General features: G+C 40.4%; 2 protein-coding genes across 3 annotated transcripts; both read right to left on the bottom strand.

Annotated features, from left to right (window-relative positions):
* Window positions 1-1,137: 1,137 nt before the first annotated feature.
* On the bottom strand, window positions 1,138-3,838 carry foxi3a (forkhead box I3a). Its single transcript, XM_055941274.1, has 2 exons — window positions 3,089-3,838; window positions 1,138-2,899 (listed from the first exon to the last, which is right to left on the bottom strand). The coding sequence occupies exons 1-2, from the start codon at window positions 3,681-3,683 to the stop codon at window positions 2,352-2,354; spliced, it is 1,143 nt and encodes a 380-aa protein (XP_055797249.1). The 5' UTR covers window positions 3,684-3,838; the 3' UTR covers window positions 1,138-2,351.
* A 1,906-nt stretch (window positions 3,839-5,744) lies between these two features.
* On the bottom strand, window positions 5,745-19,886 carry lcp2a (lymphocyte cytosolic protein 2a). 2 transcript variants are annotated; one of them, XM_055941460.1, is made up of 21 exons: window positions 19,236-19,886; window positions 19,024-19,086; window positions 18,828-18,874; window positions 18,268-18,333; window positions 18,146-18,171; window positions 17,996-18,036; window positions 17,686-17,884; window positions 17,355-17,452; window positions 17,182-17,248; window positions 14,147-14,248; window positions 13,626-13,651; window positions 13,332-13,351; window positions 11,957-12,073; window positions 11,385-11,409; window positions 11,226-11,238; window positions 11,005-11,095; window positions 10,801-10,862; window positions 10,569-10,678; window positions 9,483-9,557; window positions 7,929-8,078; window positions 5,745-7,583 (listed from the first exon to the last, which is right to left on the bottom strand). In XM_055941460.1, the coding sequence occupies exons 1-21, from the start codon at window positions 19,311-19,313 to the stop codon at window positions 7,431-7,433; spliced, it is 1,629 nt and encodes a 542-aa protein (XP_055797435.1). In that variant the 5' UTR covers window positions 19,314-19,886; the 3' UTR covers window positions 5,745-7,430. The 2 variants fall into 2 exon arrangements, with proteins under 2 accessions (XP_055797435.1, XP_055797436.1); XM_055941461.1 differs by lacking the exon at window positions 19,024-19,086.
* Window positions 19,887-20,634: the final 748 nt, after the last annotated feature.

The raw sequence follows: 20,634 nt of genomic DNA, 5'->3' as shown, positions 1-20,634 counted from the left end.
AACTCAAGAAGGAGATGTCATCCAAAGTTGAGGCCATCCAAAGTTGAAATGCCACACCACCTCCAAACCCTAGCAGAAAAGGTAATGAAGTTGTTTAAAGGGCCAATACAGCCATCTTTATCAAATCATTTCAGTTTAATAATCAAATACCTTACTATAATAATTTTCCATTTACAAAAAAAAATGCTTTTTAGCAACAAAAAAAAACTACTTCTCAAGGAAGATTTTTGCTATGACTGTCTGGGAGTGGTCTGAGTGGGGAGGGGAAAACTGAAAACTAGATGTTATTGGCAGAGAGGTTTGGAACTCTCTTTGTGTTTGGTCTATTAACCAATTTACCGCCTAGTGATGTCACCAGGCAAGCTGAAACTCCCGCCAATGCAAACAGGCTGATTAGGTCCTGTGTAGATTGTATTTTCATTCAGCAACTATCAGGATATAATACTGATTAAAAAAATCCACACTTTTACAGTGTCAGTTTTATCAGCTGTTGTACAATATGATACAAACCACAGGAAATACAGAGTTTTGACTACACTGGGCCTTTAAAGACTGTATTTGCCAATATGGGGAAAATAACACAATTACAAATAGCCGTCTAAGAAGTTCTGTTCCTATAGTGTAAAAGGAAATAAATCTGTTAAATCGGTTATTAGGTCTCCAAAAGCATGGCTGACTGATGTTGAGAGGCATGGGCTTATACCCTGAACCCAAGAGGGGCAAATAAAGGGTGATAGGTGTGAGGAGAGGGAGCTGTGGCAGTAAGTGGGAGCAGAGGGGAACCTTGAGGAACAAGTTCTGTTGCATGTATCTTTTAGTTCACTGGCAGTCAAACCTGTCTTTTTCCCCCCTGTTCAGAGTGTAGTTTAACGGTTTCTTTATCTCCCTCATTTCACAACCTGTCTCTGTGATGTGGGTCATTGACTGTAATGGGAGCTTGACTTGTCGTCTCAACCAAAAGCACTGGCAATCACAAATCTTGATCAAACTGTGTTTAAGCACCATGCTAAATAGGAATTTCTGAATTTATCACAAGCCAAATAACGTTTTGGGGTTTAAAGTGTGACCATATCCTGTATTTCTCTCTTTTATTCCGTTTTAAATAAATACTTCCAGAAAAATAGCAGTGAGAATGTATTGTTTTTGCTGTTCTTTATTTTACCAATATGAAAAAGCATGATGACAGGACATTTATGTACAGCTCATACACAACCCACAAGTTTTTACTAAAGTCAAGAATCGCTCAATAAACATTTGACAGATAGTTAAGTTGATATTATGAAGACAATATGTGGAACCGCAAACAATATACATATGTACAATCAATTAAGAGAAAAAAAAAACATTGTAAATCACCCACTGTTTAGTATGAGTTCAGTGCACTTTCATTCTCTGCTGGGGAAGACATTCCAGTGAGTTTGTCCAAGACAAGCTGTCCTATGGTCTACACTACACAGTACGGGTTGTTCCACAAAATGAGTGCCTTTCTTTGATACTTTAAGTAGAAATTGTGCACAAATATTTAAAAGCCTGTTATATTAAATGAAGTGCCCTTTAATATAGACCACATGGAAAATTTAATACATCTGATTTTTAATAAGAATAAGGACTTGCTAAAGTGCCATAATTCTGCATTTCGACACATCCCCCTGTTCATCCTCTGGAAGATTTTAACCCACTTTAACCCCAACATTTCTCCAAATTTTCACCATCATTGTAAAGCCCTAGTTATTTTGTTACTTTAGCAAAGTAATTTCTAAAGATGATTATTTATTTAATGTTATTAGTGACTTATTTTAAGGTCAATCATGTTATGTGAACTGAAATAAAATTAAAATAATATGGTGAAGCTATTCCTTTTAAAATATTTTTTTCAAAAGACACATTGAACATCTAATAGTCAAATCCTAGAGTAAAAGCAGGTGAGCTGGCTCTACAATTTGTTTTGTGGTGGAAAACTGAGCGGGTAGAGCATAACACGTCAACCCTGTTACCCAGAGATACAGGCTAGAATGTTTTTTAACAATAAATACAAATTTTGTGAAGCTTGCTTTCGATTGCCCTTCCCTGTTGCATACAACATGCTTCCACTCCCCCTGTCACAAGGGGATTTATGGCTGATTTAACATGGTCAACACTGTTACTTTATTTGACACTTAACAGGCACTTACTATAGTATTTTAGTTATTTAACTTCTTGAGATGGGAAATGGTGTTTTTTATTAAGTTGAACCAGTGCTCTTTATGAAAGAATGTTAAAAGTAGGTGAATTTTTTGTTTTTAAATCGTCAAATTAAAGTACTCGAAGGCACCTAATTGGTGGAACGACCCAGTAGATCTATCAGTTGTGCTTTACACCTCTGTGCCTTCCCGTGGGTAAAGCATTGAGGCAGAGTCCAGGGCTGGGTATAGTTGGCTGCTGAGCTGGGTGAGGACAGAGTCACTGTAGCCCGCAGGGTAGAGGGGAGGAGAGGAGGAAATGGTAGGCTGCTGTGGATGGGACATACAGACCTCCCACTGAGGCATCGCAGCATTGGGCGAGTAGGAGCCGTATCTCTGGGCCGGAGAGACGCGTTGGGACAGCTCTGTAGCCAGGCTAGGTCTGTGGAGGGTATCTGACACTACTGTGTTTGATACCGTCCCCACTTCAGCCATCTGAGACAGGAAGCTGTTCAGGCAAAGGGAGGGGGCTGAGGAGATGGGGGAGGGGCCGCGCTCGGAGGAGCTGGAAACGTCATTCATGTTGTTGTGGTGTTTGGGGCTGGACTCTAACGACTCAGAACCCGAGGAGCCCCCCTCACCAGGCAGGGAGTCCGACTTCCTCTTCCTCTTGCGACGGAAGTTGCCGTTGTCAAACATCTTCTCACAGTTGGGGTCTAGGGTCCAGTAGTTACCCTTGCCTTTAAGGAAACACATAAGCCATTTTTTGTTAAGGAATTGCTCTCACATAGTTAAGCAAGAGTTAATATTTGTCTTTTTTTTTAAGGGTTATACTGTACGTGTGTATACACTTCTCAAACATTGAGTAGGCATGGAACACCTGGAAATTAAAATAATAAAAAAAAAAAACAAGTTCCAAATGTTCTTACCTGGATCATCCTCATCTCGGGGCACCTTCTTGAAGCAGTCGTTGAGGGAGAGGTTGTGGCGGATAGAGTTCTGCCAGCCGGCCTTGCTCTTGTTGTAGAAGGGGAAGTTGTCTGCTACATATTGGTAGATCTGGCTCAGGGTGAGCCGTCTGTCTTGGCCCCCGTGGATCGCCATGGCAATAAGGGCAGAGTAGGAGTAGGGTGGCCTGGCTAGCTTCATCAGCTCCTCCTGAGAGGGCATGGAGAACCAGCTCAGGTCCCCTACACCACCCCTCGGGGCGCCAGCACCCAGATAGGGCCTCTGCATGTTGTAGAGTTGGGGCACATAGGGCCCACAGACTGGCCCTGTGGGCCCACCTAGGTAGGGAACACTGTTGAGCTCTGGGCCGTTGAACCACAAGTAAGGGTTGGAAGGAGGGCTGGTGTAGTCTCCCAGGTCGTAGGAAGTAGGGGTGGCCTGCTGCGGGCTCGGCAGGGTTGGAGGGCTGTAGAAGTTGTCGCTGTACAGGCTGAACTCTGGAGGCTCCTGTTCGAGGCTAGGGTACTGGGTTCCACAAGGAGGTGGGGAGAGGCCCTGTGGCACAAACGACATCATGCTCACCCACAGACTGATCCTTGGATTGGCAGCTGGTCTCTTCAGTATAATAAATGTCTCTGGTAAAAAAAAAAATCTGGATCTCGCTTTTCTTCAGTATTATCTGTTCCTCTGTTTCCAGCTGAGAGGTATTTTCCTTTCGCTCTGTATTTAGTGTCCAGTACAGGTGCATCACAACCTGACACCTGTCTCACCTGATCAATTTATAGTACTACAGCAACACCCATGTCTGCTCTCATTGGGTGTTTCTGTGACTATGTCATTTCAGTGAGTTTAGGCGTGGAGAATTCCCTTTGAATAGGAGGTGAAATTCCACCAGTTCTCCACCAGAAGTTAGTCTAAACTCTGTGAAATGTTTAGCTATTTTAATTTGACATCCAACCATTTACTTAAGAACATTTTAAAGTTGATTATTTTACAGCAGAATGGGATAATGGGTGCTGCATTTACAAATGTTACAGTAATTTAATGTATGACAATTTAAAGACTCAAATATAATATATAAATATAACGTACTATGAAAGGATAATTGAATGTCAGTTGAATTTGAAGTTTGTACATTTATTTTTGTTTTTCCTCTAACATAGTTGTATGGGCAATACGTGCAACTGTTTTATTGTGACGATAGGCTCAAATAGGCAATCACTTTCACATGTGATTTCATGCGCTCAACATTCCAAGGGGAAACTGCATTTAGGCTTCTTCGTATAAATCATTTTCTTGCTTCGGAATTACATATTTGTTCTATCCCAAAACGTTTTTTTTTTCTCCCCTTGTCCATTTCTTAGATGTCACAAACATTTTAGACATCATGCTTGTTGAAATTTAGATTTAGAGGTTTACAGGTTTTTAGAGATTTTTATTCAGGAAATGTAGAGGTTTTTATTAAGAAACAGGTGTTATAAATACTACAACGAATTGGGTTGGGTGTGAAGCCATTAACACCTTCATCGTCAAAACGGATATGATTGTTAAAACTATTTGTATTATGACTGCCCTTTTTTATTTAGCTAACCCGTGTCAAATTTACATCAGCTGCTCGCGTTTACTTCTCCCCTGACACACCTTTCATTATTGTGGCTTGGTGACTTGGGTTGGCGCCACAGCGGATTTGTTTCTCCATCCTGCCATGGATGATTTTAATATAATTTATTTACCCCGCCAAATAATGCTTTTAAGAATGCCCTGTTCTCCATATTACATTACTTTAAAACATACAATGGTGTTATTTCTCTGCGTATGGACATTTAAAGCTCACAATAATGACATATCATTAGCAGTTCTGAAATGTCTCTAAACGGTTTTGTTTTTCTCGTATAGTTTAATTGATTGACCTATGCTCGTAGTTTAATTGATAAATGGCCGTCGCCAGGACGCCAGGAATGAATGTTTTTCCATTGTAGCGTGCTCTTCAATGCCCATAATAGGATACACAAGAGCGGAGCGCGCGCGAAGATATTTGGCAATCTGCACACATTGTGCGCGGATTGGTTACTATGGCTTCTTTTTCATGCGGAATAATTTATTTTTACTGGGACGGTAGTATGTACCGCAATGGAATTTTTCTGGGTGGGTGGAAACATAAATATGAGATGAGTGATTCAGGAACGTTATGATTACATGCCTCAGTTCAGTGATCCATGCAGGCTTAGAAGAGTTGATGTGCTTTTTTTTTTTTTTTTTTACTGCAAACATTTCTGCACTGTCATGTGTCCTGTAACTTCAGCCTGAATTTGGGCAGAGACATGATGGCAGTTTGATTGTTTCTGCTTTTCATCATTTGTGAACTTGGAAATTCCTTCCAAAGATATATCCTACTTTATCAGTTTAGAGATGGTGTCTCTCTCAAATTGCCTGCAAGGACAGGCTAAGTGTTCCATGATTCATTTCAAAGAAGCAAATCTTGGAGGTTACCAAGGATGGCGGTTAGTGTGATTATAGTAATCCTCTCCAGTGGTGCTGACACAGACATAACGGCCCATTGTATTTTACATACTGGATGCTTAAGATCTTCACACTCGAAATGACAAGGCTTGTGTAAATTACAACAGACAAATGAGAGAGATTAGGGACATAATGCTTTTATACGGTCTGATTATAATAATGATATCGACGGTGAGGCATTGTATTTTACAACAGGTTAGTAGTGCAGATCCGACACGCCTTCGTATTCACTTGCCTAATATTACAGCGCCAGATCAGCTGTAAAGAGGATTTGGTAATCGTCCATGCTTCAGAGAAGTTAGAGAAACAATGGATGTCGATGATATAAAGTTGAATGAAAAAGATAGGGAGAATTTGGCACAGAGGTCAGGGAAGTTTTTCCTAGAGTGACCAATGATTTGTAGAATTTCTGCCACAAGTTTCCAATAAAAAAAATGCAAACGTTTATTTGAAATATTGATAATAGCTATGCTATGGAACATACAGTGTGAGAGATGAAAGAATATAGTTTTCATTTAACCATTAAACAATGCAGGAAATTGAAACAAAATCCATATTAAAAAAGCTCAGCAGTTGTGACTGACTGTCTACCCCACTATTTCCTTACTTGCATAATGTATGCTGCTTCTGATTCATTGCAGAGCTAGCTGCTATTCTAGACCTTTCCATTGCATGTAACAGGGAAATAACAGAGAGCAAACACAGGCATTTACATAACTACTCACATGCACATTTTCAGCTTCTGTGCTTTCAATACTGAAATAATAAAATACACATTGAGATAAAAACTACGAATATTATTGTGTATATGGACTTTTCTTTCTGAGGTCCATACAGTGAACAGTTGACAGAGATGTACCGTACCTACCATCTCAATCCAAGAGTCACTTGTCTTTACATGAAATTACCTTACATGAACTATGAACTGCAATTCAAAGGTTGCATAAGTCCTTCCACCCATAATGTTAGTGGCAGTCCTTTAAAACCACTGTGAATCTTGACTATTGCTCCATTTTATTGTTATCCCTCCCCCAGCTGTCTGTTAAAAGGACGGGTAAAGACGTGCTAGTGCTCCGCCTGCTGGGTAGATCAGGGGACACTGGCTCTGCTGTCTGTTAAAAGGACGGGTAGAGAAGTGCTCCGCCTGCTGGGTAGATCAGGGGAAACTGGTTCTGCTGTCTGATAAAAGGACGGGTAGAGAAGTGCTAGTGCTCTGCCTGCTGGGTAGATCAGGGGACACTGGCTCTGCTGTCTGTTAAAAGGACGGGTAGAGACGTGCTAGTGCTCCTCCTGCTGGGTAGATCAGGGGACACTGGCTCTGCTGTCTGTTAAAAGGACGGGTAGAGAAGTGCTCCTCCTGCTGGGTAGATCAGGGGACACTGGCTCTGCTGTCTGTTAAAAGGACGGGTAGAGAAGTGTTCCTCCTGCTGGGTAGATCAGGGGACACTGGTTCTGCTGTCTGTTAAAAGGACGGGTAGAGAAGTGCTCCTCCTGCTGGGTAGATCAGGGGACACTGGTTCTGCTGTCTGTTAAAAGGACGGGTAGAGAAGTGCTCCTCCTGCTGGGTAGATCAGGGGACACTGGCTCTGCTGTCTGTTAAAAGGACGGGTAGAGAAGTGCTCCTCCTGCTGGGTAGATCAGGGGACACTGGTTCTGCTGTCTGTTAAAAGGACGGGTAGAGAAGTGCTCCTCCTGCTGGGTAGATCAGGGGACACTGGCTCTGCTGTCTGTTAAAAGGACGGGTAGAGACGTGCTAGTGCTCTGCCTGCTGGGTAGATCAGGGGACACTGGCTCTGCTGTCTGTTAAAAGGACGGGTAGAGACGTGCTAGTGCTCCTCCTGCTGGGTAGATCAGGGGACACTGGCTCTGCTGTTGTGATCCACGGTTCTTAGCATCAATCAGCAGAAGCGGTGACTGTCTGTAATGGGCGATGATGTGTGCCACCATCGGATAGGTCTGGAACATAAAACATGAACCAATACATTAGCAGGGCATCATTGAGCTGTGTCATAACAGAAGTTGAAACATAACATGTAAGACGGCTTGCAGTACATCTAATTGAATCTCGTAGTTGATGTTTTGGCCAAACTTGCTATATAACAAACTTTCAGATGACAGATTCATGGATCCAGTTCACAAAGCTCACTACTTCGTCCTCAGAGTGATTGATAATATGATATACAATGACACACATTACTCTGACTGGTCATAATTAGGGATATGAGTTCATTTCTGACCGTGTGACCTGGTCAGGAACAATTCTTGGCCATAGTCAGAATGAATGAGGCAGATATTGTGTACCTCTGAGACCTTCAGACCAGTCCCCAGCAGAAACTCATTCTGTTCACAGCGGATCTGGATGTTGTAAACTTTGTCCTGGTAGAGTACCATGAGTGTATAGGGCTGAATGGACGAACGTTTCGAACTATCCCGTACCAGAAATGCACCGTCCTAAACAGCAAATGAAACAGAAAAACATTGTCCATTATAGTGGTGTTTGTGTTGTATTCTATCGCCAAAGAGCACTGGTGAACTATCCACATAAAAAATATTTTATACAGTATATTGTCATTTTGGACAGTGCATTCGGAAAGTATTCAGACCCCTTGACTTTTTTCACATTTTGTTACGTTACAACCTTATTCTAAAATTGATTAAATAGTTTTCCCCCCTCATCAATCTACACACAATACCCCATAATGACAAAGCAAAAACATTTTTATTTATTTATTTATTTACAAAGAATAGCAAAATACACACTGAAATATCACCATTACATAAGTATTCAGACCCTTTACTGAGCTGACTGAGTTGAAGCACTTAGGCAGCGATTACAGCTTCAAGTCTTCTTGGGTATGATACTACAAGCTTGGCACACCTGTATTTGGGGAGTTTCTCCCATTATTCTCTGCAGATCCTCTCAAGCTCTGTCAGGTTGGATGGGGAGCGTCGCTGCACAGCTATTTCTCTAGAGATGTTTGTTGGGTTCAAGTCAGGCTCTGGCTGGGCCACTCAAGGATATTCAGAGATTTGTTCCGAAGCCATTCCTGTCTTGTCTTGGCTGTGTGCTTAGGGTGGTTGTCCTGTTGGAAGGTGAACCTTTGCCCCAGTCTGAGGTCCTGAGCACTCTGTAGCAGGTTTTCATCAAGTATCTCTCTGTACTTCATCAAGTACCTCATCAAGTATCGCTCCGTTCATCTTTCCCTCAATCCTGACTAGTCTTCCAGTTCCTACAGCTGAAAAACATTTTTGGTACCCTGCCCCAGATCTGTGCCTCAACCCAATCCTGTCTCAGAGCTCTACGGACAATTCCTTTGACCCCATGGCTTGGTTTTTGCTCTGATATGCACTGTCAACTGTGGGACCTTATATAGACAGGTGTGTGTGCCTTTCCAAATCATGTCCAATCAATTGAATTTACCACAGGTGGACTCCGAGTTGTAGAAACATCTCAAGGATGATCAATGGAAACAGGATGCACCTGAGCTCAATTTCCAGTCTCATAACAAAGGGTCTGAATACTTATGTAAATAAGGTATTTCTGTTCAAAACATTTTATACATTTCTAACAATTTCTAAAAACCTGTTTTCGCTTTGTCATTATGGCGTATTGCGGGTAGATTGATGAGGACACATTTTTATTTAATCCATTTTAGAATAAGGCTGTAACGTAACAAAATGTGGAAAAAGTAAATGGGTCTGAATACTTTCCAAATGCACTGTATGTGATATTGCATTGTCCCTTCAAAAACCATTGTCCCGATTAATCTGTGAGTACAGAGTGTGAATGTCAGTTTGCCTGTTATTACAGTTAATCAGGTGTGTGAGTGATATTGGCAGCAGAAGATGTCTCACCATGTTGACCTGTCTGAGACAGCCCTCCGCTTGACCCCGTGTCACCTGACCAACATACCACTGAGGGTTCAGGTCCTACATATTCACACAGGAACAAAATCATACATCAATCAGATGGGATTTGTGACTTTGTGACCTGTTACTAATTTCTGTGATAGGCTTCAGACAACAACAAAAACCACATGAACAAAAATCCTTGGGTTTGCAACATGTTTCCACATTGTTCAATAGAAGTGAGTTGTTAAATGCTCCAAATGAACATTATTTGCACATACTGTACTATATTAGGACCTAGTGAAATATTTGGTCTAATCAATAAGAGCTGACTAGTCTTAGAGACAAAGGGCTCTGCTCAACACAGATTTTGAGATTAGTGGTTGGCAGCCTGAATGTACAATACTCCCTTAGAATAACAATGCAATGGCGCCACCTACTGAGCTACGCAAGTCATTGCATCACTAGACCACATCCAACATACAAGTATGTACGGTCATTTTTGAGAATCAATCAATCAATCAATCAATCAATCAATCAATCAGTCTGTCTGTCTGTCTGTCTGTCTGTCTGTCTGTCTGTCTGTCTGTCTGTCTGTCTGTCTGTCTGTCTGTCTGTCTGTCTGTCTGTCTGTCTGTCTGTCTGTCTGTCTGTCTGTCTGTCTGTCTGTCTGTCTGTCTGTCTGTCTGTCTGTCTGTCTGTCTGTCTGTCTGTCTGTCTGTCTGTCTGTCTGTCTGTCTGTCTGTCTGTCTGTCTGTCTGTCTGTCTGTCTGTCTGTCTGTCTGTCTGTCTGTCTGTCTGTCTGTCTGTCTGTCTGTCTGTCTGTCTGTCTGTCTGTCTGTCTGTCTGTCTGTCTGTCTGTCTGTCTGTCTGTCTGTCTGTCTGTCTGTCTGTCTGTCTGTCTGTCTGTCTGTCTGTCTGTCTGTCTGTCTGTCTGTCTGTCTGTCTGTCTGTCTGTCTGTCTGTCTGTCTGTCTGTCTGTCTGTGTGTGTGTGTGTGTGTGTGTGTGTGTGTGTGTGTGTGTGTGTGTGTGTGTGTGTGTGTGTGTGTGTGTGTGTGTGTGTGTGTGTGTGTGTGTGTAGTGGGGATCACCTGTTCATCCTCTAGGTCTGCCGGTGGGGGGAGAGAAGCTTGCATAGGTGGCGGAGCGGGCATAATGTGTCTGTCTTGCACAATCCTAGAACTGCCCCTGGGTGAGATGGCTTAGAAAGAAAGAAAGAAATTAGAATCATACCAGTTATCAAAAGGAGAAGTTGTGAGTCATATTTACACACTGTACAGTATATTTTAAGGATGGGTACTGAAGTGAGAACAAAGCACTCACATGCCTGCAGTGCCTGCAGTTTTGAAGGTAGAGATGCAGTGGAAGCGATATTAGGAGGAAAGCTGGAGACAGATGGAACAACAGTTTGCAGATTAACATTAAAATGAACCTTTTAATTCCATCACCTCCAGCAAAGTTCTGTCCTCCATGTAAGCCTAGAGGCCATTTGAATTCCTAACTTTGACAAGACAAAACTGATCTTACCCGTCTGAATGTAAGAGTGGTCCGGGGAGCGCTGCTCTAGGGTGCCCTGGTCTAGGAAATGTGTTGGAGTTGTATGGTTTGGGCATGGGCACTAAAAGAGAGATACACTCATGCAATCACTATGACTGCATAGTCCTTCAATGTAAAACAGGATGAAGATTAAATAGCTACAATGTAAAGTTCCCTTAACAAGTAGAAAAAGGTTTCAGAAAATGTCTTACCATCATCTTGTACCTGTTGATGACATAATATTAAACATCTTATGAGGAGGAACTATAAACTTTTTTCAGTTACGACAAAGACACAGTTTGAAAATCCTTATCAGCTACTTCCTCCCATCATGGTGATGTCACCACGTGTACACCATGAAATACCCTTACCTCATTTCTTGCATCAGGCACATATCTGCAACACAAATGGAAATGACTTGCATATTCATTTGCATATTGCTTCTTAGTGTTGAACTCAACAAGCGAGCACGAAGATCTAGTCAAATCCTGTATGTGCAACAACCAACAAATCAAACAAAACGCAGACGGAAGACTGGAAGGGTAATCATAAAACGATACACGTCTTAAGATGAAGAGTTCCTTCATTCTACAACAAGTAAAGGTCCTACGAAGCTGTGCTCTGTGGCAGTGATTCACCCCAGCTCAATTAGCTCCTGCTGACTAAACCAACCACAATTCCATGTATTTCTGATGGAGTGTACTTCCTTATAAACCGGGTGGTTCGAGCCATGAATGCTGATGACAAAATGACATTGGTAACCAGTTTATAATAGCATTAAGGCACCTCGGGGTTTGTGGTATAGGGCCAATATACCATGGCTTAACTAACCACTGAATCACAGTGCGTTTATTTAAGGATCAGTTGATGTGTAGTCTACATGTGATGTGTGTCTGGAGCTGTGCCGTATGGAGGAAGCAGAGAGGCTAGGTGCACTGCAGACCTGTTGTTCAGCGGGGCTCTGCTGACCGACGAGCTGCTCCTGCTGACACTACTTGACCCAGGGAGGGGAGGTTTGGGCATTCTGGGAGGATCTGGACCCCTCTCTTCTGCCTGAGGCCTGGATATAGGAGCAATGTGAAGTCAGAGGTTCCAAAACTGGACAGTGTAGTTACCAATTCAGGAAGTTATAGCTTGGTTCATTTCTTGTAGAAAAGGCACCGTTTTTAGAAACTGAATGTATGTACAACAAATGTGGTGTACAATGCCTTCAGAAAGTATTCACACCCCTTGACTATTCCCACATTTTGTTGTCTTACAGCCTGAATTTAAAATGGATTACATTTAGATTTTGTCTCACTGGCCTACACACAATACCCCATTATGTCAAAGAAGAATTATGTTTTTCCAAAATGTTACAAATTAATAAAAAATGAAAAGCTGAAATGTCTTGAGCATTCAACCCCTTTGTTATGGCAAGCCTAAATAAGTTCAGGAGTAAAAATGTGCTTAACAAGTTACATGAACTCACTCTTTGTGCAATAATGGTGTTTAACATGATTTTTGAATAACTACCTAATTTCTGTAACCCACAGAAAGAAATTGTCTGTAAGGTACCGCAGTCGAGCAGATACTTTCAAACAGATTCAATCACAAAGACCAGTGAGGTTCTCCTATGCCTCGCAAAGAAGGGCATCTATTGGTAGATGGGTAAAAATAATAAAAGAGCAGATATTGAATATCCCTTTGATTATGGTGAAGTTATTAATTAGGCTTTGGTTGGTGTATAAATACTCCCAGTCACTACAAAGAAACAGGTGTCCTTCCTAACTCAGTTGCCGGAGAGGAAGGAAACCGCTCAGGGATTTCACCATGAGGCCAATGGTGACTTTAAAACAGTTACAGAGTTTAATGGCTGTGATAGGAGAAAACTGAGGATGGATCAACAACATTGTAGTTAGTCCACACTACTAACCTACATGACAGAGTGAAAAGAAGGAAACCTGTACAGAATACAAATATTCAAAAACATGCATCCTGTTTGCAACAAGGCACTAAAGTAAAACTGCAAAAAATGTGGCAAAGAAATTAACTTCATGTCCTGAATACAAAGTGTTATGTTTGGGGCAAATCCAAAACAACACATCACCGAGTACCACTCTTCATATTTTCAAGCAAGGTAGTGACAATTAAATCCATTTTAATCCCACTTTGTAACACCACACATTTCTGAAAAAGGTCAAAGGGGTGTGAATATACTTATGTGCAGTCATCGTTCAAATAGAAAAGGAAGTGCATTGTCAATGACATTATGAAATAGAATAGCGAGAAGTCACATGATTGGAAAGCAATATAGAACCAAAATAAGTATTCTATACCTCCATGAATGTGGAGCAGGCTGCGTGTGAGAGACAAAACAAACATGTCATACACTTCATTGTGAAATCTTCATATTTCAAACTATTAGCAAAGAGTCTGGGATGGCCTTTAAACACTCATATGTAGACATTCTTATAGCTATTAGCTATACAGTTATATAGGCCAACTATAACTTCAGCAAGCACATGCAAAGATTTATAGGCATATGTTTGTTCACTTGACATTGAGATGACAAGAATGTTGTTTGGACACAATACAGGACTAATCAAAACATAACCAAAGTTAGTTCTCACCATATTAGTTGTGTTTAACTTCGTTGCTGTGTGGAATAACAGATCAGGTCAGTACGAGGACATAAAAAAACATGACATTATTGCTTTATGGTGATGATAAATCCCCTAAATGTGATTAAGAATGTAAATCTAACATAAATAGAAAGTATCCTCTCTATACTAACATTGACACGTACTTATGGAAGAGGAACTGTTACATGACATGTATCTGTGGGCAGGCAGGTGTAGGAACAGACAACTGCAGTAGTAAACATTTTCTTGCTAGGTTTAGATTGGTGTGAGACACGGGAGGTTGGTGTGAGACACGGGAGGTTGGTGGGAGACACGGGAGGTTGGTGGCACCTTAATTGAGGAGAACGGGCTCGTGGTAATAACGGGAGCGGAATCAGTGGAAGGGAATCAAATACATCAAACACATGGTTTCCATGGTTTCCAGGTGTTTGATGCCATTCCATTTGCTCCGTTACGGCCGTTATTATGAGCCGTCCTCCCCTCAGCAGCCTCCTGTGATGTGAGAGTACCTGGTATTGGAGATTCAGCAGGTCTTGTGTGATCCAGTTTGGTGGGCTTTCTTCTGCGGTCAACTGGTGGAGCGGGGGCAGCATTTGAGGAAGTAGCAGGCACTTTAAAAGACAATATGAAAAGACAGGGTACAAATCAATACAAGGGAATAAAAAGTGTTCAAATGCTATATTTAAGCAATAAGGCATGAGGAGATGTGGTATATGGCCAATATACCACGGCTAAGATACCACCAGGCCAAAGAACGTGAACCTGAACCCTCCAAGATCCACCCACAGTTCCCCAATAGCTGTCCCTCAACCATTCGAGACCCCTCCCACAGTCCCCCCCAAGAAGAAAAAAATAAAAAATAAAATACAATTAATTCCATTTCCCACCCCCAAGAACCCCCCAATCACCGACATCCTAGAGAATGAACTAAAGAAAAAAAAGGAAAAGACAGAAGAATACAGAAAACAACAATGCAAAAAAATTATAAAACAAAATAATACATTTAAAACAAAGGACATTAAGGACAACTGAAATCATAACAGCAATGCCAACTGTATATGTTTGTGTGCATGTCTGGCACTATTACATGTATGTGTGTATTCTTGTATGTGTTTATTTGAATGAGAGTGTGTGTATATGCATGTGTACAAACACCTGCACGGCATCAGCCTCGGGAACACCGGCATTAGTTGTAAAAACACTGCCCCTCAGTGTCATTCAAATGTACTTTTTAATAGGTTTTCATTATTTTTTATTTTTTTACTTTTATCTTTGACCATCATTCTATCTCCCACACAGCAACTCCACTCCCACTTGTCTCCAATTCCTCAGCTTCCCTCAGCCCATCCCATCTATCTCTGCTGGCCACCCACTTCGGGTTTCTATGCAACACATATCTTTCAACTATGCTGTGATGTTTAACGTACAATTTCAATCTATCTAATCGAATAGAATCCACACATTGCGAGTTGAAGATAAATACTTTTACTAAGAGTATTAGTATATTAGTAATTGACTGGCCCGGTCTCTCCAAATCTCCTAACAGTACTATTTTTAGGGTCAATTTTAGATCAATGCTATGCATTTTCAGCCATTCCTGAACATGAGACCAGAAACAGGCTACCTCAGGTAGGGAAATACCAAAATAAATGGTCTATTGATTCTGTATCCTCACAACAAAATCTGCAGAGCTTCGATGACTTTATCCCCCAAATATTCAACATTTTATTGGTGGCAAGAATTATATATAATAATTTTAGCTGAAAAGCACAAAGTCTTGAATCTTGCATTGTTTTATATATCAACTCATACACCCTGTACCATGGAATCGGTACATCAAAAATCTCTTCACAACTATTTTGCAATCTGTATGGCACAGTTGTCAACATCCTGGTCCTCAAATGAAACTGGTATCATTTCCTATTTCTGCTAGTTTTACTCCTCCGCCAGATTTGATCCTTCATATTGGGCAGACAGACCAGTATCATACCTCCTCCCGCTGCCACCTGCCTCCTCCATTTTTGGGGTAATGCTGTAATCAATTGGTTGTACTCTTGGATTGAGCAGACCTTCCCGTACAATTCTGATAACTCCATGAAGGACATAACTCTACCATTCCAATTTACAATATAATTTAAGAACAAAATACCCTTTTCAAACATCTTTTCCATAAATACAGGTATTTTATCAACCAGCACACTTGAGTTCAGAGTTCAGAGTTCATATTTCTTGCAATATTTGTTCTATCTTTTCAGGGGGATGAAATTGAAATTGTAGCCAGCTCTGCAATGCTTGTTTGAAAAAGAGAGATTCTTTGAAAAAAGTATCATTTTCAATTAATCGAAAATGAGACATGGCAATCTGCACAAAGGCAAAAAGGCAATTTTTAAACAATGGATGAGCTTTTCTTAGTAATCTACTTGAGAACCATTTAGGGTTCAAATAAAACTTTTGAATGAGTGAGGCTAGAGAGAGAGAGGGGTTCAGTGGTTTTATATTTAATAATCTCAACCCACCCAATTCATATTCATTATATAGATAGGCACGTTTTATTTTGTCTGGTTTAACGTCCCAGACAAAGCTAAATATTTTTTGCTCATATGATTTGAAAACGAATCATCAGGAGTAGGCAGCGCCATAAATAAGTGAGTAAACTGAGATATGACTAAGGAGTTAATCTGGGCAATTTTTCCATAAATAGACAGGTATTTACCTCTCCATGGTTGCAGGATCTTGTCTATTTTTACAAGTATTCTATTGAAAACCATTGTGGAGAGCTTATTTATATCTTTTGTGATATGAATACCGAGTATGTCTACTTCACCATCAGCCAATTGTATTGGTAAACTGCAGAATAATTTTATTTTTTAAAGATCCAATATGTAATATTGTACACTTATCATAATTAGGTTTTAGTCCAGAGAGTGCAGAACAGTTATCTAGATCTTCAATGAGACATTGCAGGGATCTAGCTTGCGGACTTAATGTAAAACTTGAGTCATCGGCATACATGGACACCTTTGTTTTTAAGCCTTGTATTTCTAATCCTCTAATGTTGTTATTGAATCGGATTTTAATAGCTAGCATTTTGATGGCCATAACGAATAGATATGGTGACAGCGTACACCCTTGTTTAACTCCTCTTGACAATTCAAAACTCTCTGAGAAGTAGCCGCTATTTACTATTTTACACGTGGGGTTGCTATACAATATTTTTACCCATTTTTTAAGAGAATTACCGAAATTGAAAAAATCCAGGCATTTATAAATAAAATCCAGTCTTACTTTATCAAATGCCTAAGAGATGTTCTTTATGCACAACGCAATGCAGAGTGCCTGGATACAGCTTTTAGCCGTGTTATACCACAAACCCCCAAAGTGTCTTATTGCTACTATAAACTGGTTACCAACATAATTAGAGCAGTAAAAATAAATGTTTTGTCATACCCGTGGTATGCGGGCTGTCAGCCAATCAGCATTCAGGGCTCGAACCACACAGTTTATAATTATAGTTAGATACTAACATTCCAGATTGTACACTTACACTTGCCAGTTATTCTGCCAGGGTGCTGGGGAGATTGCTCTCTTCTGGGTGGGGGAGGCTGCAGCAGCTGCAGATACAAGGTATGAAATGTAATGTTGAATGACTGCGTGGATGGAGGGAGGGAGAGAGTGGAGGAGTGAAAAGGGGGGTGTAGTCAGAGGGAATATACTCACACTAGGGTGACTGGCAGAGGGGATTGGAGGACCAGTCCCAGGGCGTTGGGTTGTCGGAGGGGGATGGCTTCTAGCTGTACTGCGGTGCGGTGTACTATCTAAACACAAAGACAGATACAGACAGAAACACATACAGACAGACAGACAGACATACACAGACAGACAGACAGACAGACAGACAGACAGACAGACAGACAGACGCGCACACACAAAATTGTATCAATGTGGGACAAAACAAATTAAAATGTTGTTAAAATTGAAAATCACAACACATATTCTTTGTGAGAGGAGTTGAGCAAGGCAAGGCAATGTTGTATTGATGTCTTCGTACCAATGTATTCCTCGTCAGCCATGGGCTTGGCAGCACGGAGCTGATGGGGAATCTCTTCAGGCGCCTCAGACGGAGGTGACTCATAGCCGTTGTCACTGTCCTCATGTCCAACTCCCTCTGTTGGTGACTCGTAATCTCCCCCACTGCCATCATCTTCCTCAGCATCTGGATTCTCATAGTCTTCGTCACTCCCCTCATCCTGGGAGAGACAGACAACCAAGTTGATTACTGATGGAGTGATAAATCATCTCGGGAGGAACACTTTAACGGAATAAAACAGGAAGAAATGGTATACCAAATACAGACTTACAAATTCATCCGGTCCCCAGGGCTGATCCTCTTGCGGCATAGCTGTAGTAAGTAGCAGTACAATGGTAAAATTGGCAATTTATCATGGTCCAATTGCTTCTCTGTTGATCATAATAACTTGATCTAAGGTAAGGTCTGAAATAATCCATACCTGGTTCGTATTTTGGTGCTGCAGTTCTGGAGAAAATACAGAGGAGAGCAAAATTGTGCTTGGATATTGCTTTGAATTAAATGACTACAGTTGAATAGCTAAGAATGGCAATAAGTGCACACCTTTTAGTAAAGAATCTCCTTTTTTCTTCTTTCCTGTTGATTTCACTGCAGATTTTGGAGATGAGTCTGCAGAAAGAGCATACAACATTGTGGCAGTAAATACAGCTACCATATTTTGGGGCAAACAGTGCTTACATCTTTTGTCACACAGTCGTGTAGCGACAGTCTACAACTGCCTTATAGTTATGTTCTAAGCTTGTGTCGTATCTTCAATATATTGAGCAGTGATTGGTGAGTTCTATTTGAGTCTGCCACTGTGACAGGATGTGGTATCTGAAGTATATTTAAGTTTCAATTTCAGTCTTTGTCTCCACATCTTCTCTAAAATACGGCACACTAGTACACTCCTCCCTCTCTGTCTATCTCTCATGTTCTTCATGGTCTCGCTGCTTACTCAGTTTCCTGCCCTAAAACACTAATGTAGCTCCATTTTCTTGCTGTTGAATAATTTCCTTTCCCTGTGCAATTATCATACTTCCCAACGTATTCATAGTTTAATGTAATTGTTGTAATGTTCAGTTTTCTTAAAATAATGAAAGAGAAAGTAATTAATTACTTACGGCGCATGGATTTTGGGGAATTTCTGATGGTCATTTTCAGTCATGTTCTACAAAATGATAGATTAAGTATTTCCATCAAGTGATACATTACATGACAGTCAAAGCATTGTTTGAATATGAAATCCCTGATCAAAGATACATAATTATACAAGGAACACATGGGAAAAGGGACACACATCTGCTTCATATCACTTACCAAGAACCTTTCTCCACTTATGCTACATTTCATAATGACTTTATCGCAGCCACTTAAATTCAACTGTAAATGCATAGAACAAATTAATTAATATGGATCCTGGGAAACAGCTTTGGAAATGATGTTGTAAGACAGAGAACTAAGGAAAAATGTTACAGGTTGTGAACTACTGTCAACAAAAGGTTCAATAATTTATCCTGAAAAGGACTTACCTTCTTCATGTAGTCTGCCAACTGGTGTGGATTCCAGTCCATTACCACTGACTTGGATGGCACTCGGTCAAAACTCATTGTTCCCTTCTCTTCTTCTGAATATAAATTAAATACAAAATCCTTTGAAAGACAATTGGCTGCAACACCTCCTCTGTTACGGTGCAGTCATATCCACAGCCATGTTCGACTTCGAGGCCTGTCAGAAAATGGCTCCTTGTATCTTGCTGCTACGCCCTTGGCAATGCTCTGGCAATGCTCTGTCTGGCCCTTTGTCGAGGAAGTTTGCAGTCTGACCAGTATTCAGAGAAATAAAATAGGAAGATATTACTATTTCACCACACAGAAAAGCAGCACGACACCCACCACAAGTGCAATCTGAGGACTACAGAAAGAAAAAAAAAACGTTACTATTTTGTCTCCTTCCTCTTCTGTGAAATCATGTTGGGTGTGTCAATTGTCTGGTAAGTGATGAAATCTATTCACCAAGAGTTATGTATGATCTGAAGTCCAGACAAGACCAACACAAACATTTAAATGTCAATATCTTAAACGGTAGGCTAGTCAGTTTTCTGAGACCTCTGAGAAAAGAAAGAAAGAAAGAAAGAAAGCAAACTTCCTCATGAGTTTCCTGTTGACGATGACAGTGGGGGCAATAGCAAAGAGAAGTTACAGCCCCTTCTAAGAACAACTGCAGTTAACATAGAAGCATAACACTATACACAATAAACCTAATGACACACACACACACACAAACACACAAACACACACACACACAAATCACATAAATTGTTGTTGTTACTATTTTATTTATTTATTATTACATAAGTGTCACATATTTCATAAGTTTAGATGGGGAACAGTACACAGAAACTTTTGAGGGCCACACATTTAAAATGTCAGTTATTCTAAAATAATGATTTATGCATGACATTTTCTATTCAGAATTAATCTTATTTTGCTTTTATTTGAACCATAAAATGAACACACATTTAATGTTATCTGACAAAGGTTTGGACGACAACAGCCAACTTATTTAACTTTAATGACTTGAGACTTCATCAAGGTCACTAACTTGTAAAAGAAAATAATCCAAGACTAAGCCAGTAGTGATGGGCATTCGGCTCTTTAAAAAATATATGTTTTGTATTTTTTTCAATTCAAACAGTTTGCGATAGTTTGACTATGATTGGTGTTAAAACAATTCTAATTAAATTATTAAATGAAATCATACTCTACCCTCTACCAAAATGTATTTTAAAATGCATTGGTTTGTTATGAAAAAGAATGCTATTAAACATGTGCATTTAAAGTAGAACTTTTTAATGTATATAAACAAAGTCCATATAAATAACCATTCAAACGAATACAATCTGAATAGCATAATAATAGAATATTGCAC

Source organism: Salvelinus fontinalis, chromosome 13, assembly GCF_029448725.1.
Source record: "Salvelinus fontinalis isolate EN_2023a chromosome 13, ASM2944872v1, whole genome shotgun sequence".
Taxonomy (NCBI): Eukaryota; Metazoa; Chordata; class Actinopteri; order Salmoniformes; family Salmonidae; genus Salvelinus; species Salvelinus fontinalis.
This window is presented reverse-complemented; position numbering and strand designations above follow the sequence as displayed.

Bases quoted from the DNA above. Each gene is read 5' to 3' on its own strand.
- foxi3a (XM_055941274.1), bottom strand. From the start codon at position 3,683: ATGATGTCGTTTGTGCCACAGGGCCTCTCCCCACCTCCTTGTGGAACC. The intron at 2,900-3,088 runs GTAAGAACATTT...GTTTCCTTAAAG, and splicing joins CCGAGATGAGGATGATCCAG to GCAAGGGTAACTACTGGACC.
- lcp2a (XM_055941460.1), bottom strand. From the start codon at position 19,313: ATGAGTTTTGACCGAGTGCCATCCAAGTCAGTGGTAATGGACTGGAAT. The intron at 12,074-13,331 runs GTATAGAATACT...TCCTATATCCAG, and splicing joins CCTGCTCCACATTCATGGAG to GCCTCAGGCAGAAGAGAGGG. The intron at 8,079-9,482 runs GTGAGACATCTT...TTTGCTGTTTAG, and splicing joins GTCTCAGACAGGTCAACATG to GACGGTGCATTTCTGGTACG.